The sequence below is a fragment of the Orycteropus afer genome, unplaced genomic scaffold (genome assembly GCF_000298275.1).
Source record: "Orycteropus afer afer isolate SDZICR_OR568_19922 unplaced genomic scaffold, OryAfe1.0 scaffold00040, whole genome shotgun sequence".
NCBI lineage: Eukaryota > Metazoa > Chordata > Mammalia > Tubulidentata > Orycteropodidae > Orycteropus > Orycteropus afer.
In genome coordinates this window covers 13884490-13889663 of record NW_006921627.1, presented here as the reverse complement: position 1 = coordinate 13889663, position 5174 = coordinate 13884490, and the positions used below count along the sequence as shown (strand labels likewise).

Sequence of the window (5174 nt, the reverse complement as noted above, 5' to 3'; positions counted from 1 at the left end):
ACTCCTCGGAAGGAAGATGGGGCAATCTACTTCTGTAGTGATACTGCCTTGGAAACCCAAGGAGGGGTCGCTATGAGTCGGGTCTGACTCGATGGCACATAACAACAACAACAACAATATTTAATTAGATTGACATAATTAGTTTTAAGAGTAAATTCATCCTCTGGTGTATAGAAGTGGACTTTGAATTTCAAATGTCTCCAAGTATTGTACTGCTCATATGAAACTCTTACAACTACAGCTCATGTTATTTGGGACTTGCTAAATACCAACAATTGAAATAATATCTTCACACTATGTACAGAAAGAAGAAAATGAAATTTACTTTAAAATAAATTTATAAACATTATCCTATAAATTATAGTTCTATTGAGTTTCCATTTGGGCAATTGTGTAATCATTTGCAGAATCAATTGATTCTGCGATGAAACTGCAGAAGAAAAAAGTATTTGAAAAATACCTTATGAAAGATTATTGCTGTTTTTCAGAATCAATAGTAGAAACTTGTTAAATAGCAACATCAAAAATAATATTATTTATCTAGAAATTGAACAAAATGAAAATAATTTACTTTTTACAGTTCCTATTTATGTAATATACATTTGTAAAATGCTATCCTAAAACTATAATTCAATCATATTTCCATTTGATCTTTCGTATAATCACTTAACTTATAGCAATAAAACTAAAGGCGAAAACATTCAAAATCACTGTAGAAGACAAAATTCTTGCTGTGTTTCTGAATTATTGTAGTGAATTTGTTAACAACAACAAAATACTGTAGTTTCCTAAAACAGAATAAAATGGAAATAATTATTTTCCTATTCACATTTCAATAATCTACAGCTATAAAACAGAATCTTGAGAGTTATAATTCTCCCTGGCTTCTATATGAAGCATGGAATGATAGCTTAATAGCAACAACACTAAAAGAAAATACCGAAATATTTTAGAAGAAAGCAAAAATTCCTTTTCCTATGATTCTGAATCTTCAGAAGTAGGCTCCCTGGAAGGCTAGATTAATTCTGAACATACCTCACTTTTGTCCTCAAGTTTTGTGGACCACAGACAAAACCCAGCACTTGTTTCTTGTTACCAGTAAAGGACTGCTGAGCCGTGGACATTCCTCCATGGAAAGGCTTCTTGATTGGGGGAGAAGGGTCCATACTGGCTGAGGGTTATTTCACCTTTTCTAATGTTTATTATTTTCAACCTCCAATAACAAAAATATAATATTATATTCCAGCTGCTAGACCAATTAGCTTTGAGAAATACATAACTTTCTTTTTCATTAAAAAGAGAAAAATTTGATCAAGAGGTTTACCAAAATGAATGAAATGATTTCTGAAATTGTATATATTGTCATTTAATTATTCCTTAAACTAAATTCACCACCATTGAGCTGGTCCCAACTCATAGTGGCACTTCCTTGGGTTTCCAAGGCGGTATCACTACGGAAGGAGATCGCCCAACCTTCCTTCCGAGGAGTGGCTGGTGGGTTTGAACCGCCAGCCTTCTGGTGAGCAGTCAAGTGCCTTAGGCACTATGCTACCAGAGCTAGAATTAATTATATAAAATACATTTATATTCTATAAAAGTTATATAAAATACATTTCCCAAAGTGAACAATGCCTCCTATCTTATTTCTTGCTTCACATAAAATATAATTTTAACTACACATTGTTACAAATTAAGGAATGAGAAATTTTCTATAGGCTTATAAAAATGGTTAAAATTTATTAGCTCTGCTATACTTTAAACTTCTTTCTCTTTGAAACTTGACTTCTCTAAAAGTTTCTTGAAAGACGCATTTAGAATTTATTCCTCAATTTTTTTTAATATGTTCCAAAATGCATGGTAATATGGTCATATGAATAGAAAAGTTTTTCTGAACAGTAAGTGTGATTTGACTGACTGGTTTGGCAATAAGGATTGGCTGCTAATTAAGTTTGTTATACACTGTTAAGCACATGTGAAATATTTTCATGTAAAAATAAAGAGTAAACTTTTTCATATTCTTGCCATAGGCCAAAACAACAATAAATTTCTATCTCTTGTGGTAGTATTGAGCATTTTGTTGTCTCTTCCCATATCATGGGTTTCTCCCTACTAGTGGTTTGTAGTGAAGAATTTAGCATCTCCAAAGAAATCTGGTCTTTGTCCTTCTTCTGAGAAGCTTCTAAGAGGTAAACTGATGTCTTTGTTTAGGTTGGAGGTTGACTACACCCTATCTTAGGGTAGGGCAGGCTACACCTGATAGTCATAGGATAGGGGTTGTGGTCAGCCAGAAAGACCAACATGTGATCCTCGGTAGCTGTGGGTCAGAAAATCAGTTGACCTGGATGCTGAAATCAACTATGTGTGTAATTCATCAATCAATTTTGCCTACATAATAAACCAAAAAAAGAAGAAAAAAAAAAAAAGCCAGTCATAACTCATGGAGAGCCCATGTGTTGCCGAGCAGAACTGTGCTTCATAGAATTTTCAAGGCTATGACCTTTCAAGAGCAGATCACCAGGCGTTTCTTTGGAGGCACTTCCGAGTGGGTTCAAACCACCAACCTTTTTGTTGAGTGCTTAACTGTTAGTGCCGACCAAGGACTCCTGCATATGTAATGGAGCCCCAATAAAACTTTGAGCATGGAAGCTAGGGTAAGCTTCCTTGGTTGACAAACTCCAAGTACCTATCTTCACACATTGATCTGGAAGGTTGACAGGTTATGAGGACAATGGAACCTTAGCATTTGGAACCCTCCTAGTCTACTACCCTATGTGTCTCTTCCCTTGACTAATTTTAATTTGAATCTGTTCCCTATAATAAATCACAACTATGTGTGTCTTTCAATGAGTTCTGTAAGTCCTTATCAGTGTTGGATTAGCCAATAAGCAAGGTAAGCATGGGTCCACTCATGCTTATTACTAATCCTTAGTGGACAATTTCACATTTTTTCACATCAAAGATTCTGTTTCTATGCATGGCTGGCATCTACCTCTCTCCTAACACCACGGCATCTTCCTACAGAATCAAAGCCTCATTTGATCAAATGTACATTTCCTGACAGGGATGGAATATCCAGTAAGCAAGGTAAGCATGGGCTCACTTATACTTACTAATCTGAAGTGAAGAGTGAAACACATGTGAAACTGTTCACTGCAGATTAATAAGTAAGCACAAGTGAACCCATGCTTACCTGGCTTACTGGGTAATCTGACACTGGTCGTTATGGTGAATTATGAAAACTAAAGGTGGTTTTGTGAACTCCCTGAAGTTACAGTTGGTGTCAGATGTGAGGATGATGTTGTGGAGTTTAGTTTTGCCTCTGAACTTGATAGCTGGCTCTAAGCTTAGCAGTTCAGTTATCTCCAGGTAAGTGTAGACAGAGTTATCTCATTCATGAAATAGCAAAAATCTGTGTAACATTGGTCCATATTCCTTTCCTGGGGAGGAGTAAGGCCATCGAGGCAATGCTCAGGTGCAGCTCTCCTTTCTCGGGGCTCTATATGAGGCTGTGGGCCATCCTGGACTTGACTGGCCAACTCTTCCTCTATGAGGTGGCCAGACCTATACCTGAGAGCAACATTTTGGCCTTACTCCAAGCCATATTTCACAATTCAGTTTTACCGTTAATAGAGTTGATCGTTTTATTCTTATCTGAATCCTGTATATATTTCTTACTCAATTAATTCAGGACTATAAAGGAAGAGGGATGTTATTTACTATTATACTTGGTGATGAATTGGGTGATGGGTAAGGATGAGTAAGAACTGTTAAGAATGATTCTCTACAAGATGGTGCCCAGCTACTGACCATTTTGATCAGGGACATAATAGAAAGTCCTGGAGAGAATCGGAGAAAAATGTAGACCAAATTCTACAAATTCCTAAAAAAGTCCAGGCCTACTAGACTGATAGAGACTAGAGGAACCCCCAAGACTTTTACCCTAAGATACCCTTTGAACTTGGAACTAAAGCCACTCTCAGAAGTCACCTTTCAGCCAAATAATAGATTGGGTTATAAAATAAACAGCATCACCTGTGAGTAACATGTCCTTCTCTTAAACAATCAATGGGGATGCTAGATCAATGGAAACAGAACAAACAGAATGGAAATAATGAAAATGCTGACAAATTGTGAAAATTGTATCCAATGTTCATGGAAAAATTTGTTTAAAAATCATTAAACTGGATATCCAGTTTTGACAGCACCATTTATTAAACAAACATTCTCTTCCCCATTCAATGGATTTAATCCCTCTGTGTAAACTTTCACCTAAAACACAATAATAATAATTATTATTATTTTTCAAAAAGATTCTTAGTCAACAGCAACAACACAATAAATAAAATTTAAAGAGAATGAGCCTCAGGATTTAAGCTTGAGCAATTTTGGGGTGAAGAGGGGAGACTGGAGGAGAGATAGTTTTAGGTATAAAATCTAAGGCCTTGCATAATACTTTAATTTTGAGATATCTATTTAAGACATCCAAGTAGATAGTGTAAGACAGCAGTAGGATAAACCAGCCTGTAGTTCAAAAGTTTCAATGCTGAAGATATAAAATACTGGACTAGAAATGTGATTGCTAGGAAAGAAAATCTTGCTGCTCATTTCAAAGGTTTACCTTTTAGCCCCTTTCTTTCTATGTGGCAGGTCAAACGTGAATGATATGGTTGATACTCTTGTTGCTCAGGCAGACTCTTGGCATTTTTGTTATACACAGAATTATCATGAGTCACTGTAAAAGAGGAAGAAGGTTAGTTCTCATTATTTTTAGTGTGCCTATGGTGGGATCACTCCTCGGAAGGAAGGTTGGGCACTCTACTTCAGTAGTGATAACCGCCTCAGAAACCCAAGGAGGGGTCGCTATGAGTCAGGTCCAACTCGAGGGCACATAAAAACAACAACATGATGGGATAGTAGGAGCTCTGGTAGCACAGTGACTAAGGCATCTGACTGTAAACCAGAAGGTTGGTGGTTCAAACCCACCAGCCACTCTGCACAAGTAAGACTGAGCAATCTACTTCTGTAAATATTGACCACCTCAAAAACCCAATGGGCATCGTTATGAGCTGGAATCAATTCGATGACAGTGGGTTTGCTGTTGTTGTTGGTTTGTTTTTTTTTCCCCCCACTGTGATGGGATAGAGAGTCTTATGCTCTTTTTTTTTTTTTTTTTT

General features: G+C 36.5%; 1 protein-coding gene across 1 annotated transcript in view; it reads right to left on the bottom strand.

Annotated features, from left to right (window-relative positions):
• The window catches only part of LOC103193905 (C-type lectin domain family 4 member C-like), a 10110-nt gene extending 8944 nt beyond the window's left edge, over positions 1-1166 (bottom strand). Inside the window, 1 exon segment of the mRNA XM_042780456.1 lies at positions 1097-1166. Coding sequence (XP_042636390.1) covers positions 1097-1166 — 70 coding nt within the window.
• Between the last annotated feature and the right edge of the window lie 4008 nt (positions 1167-5174).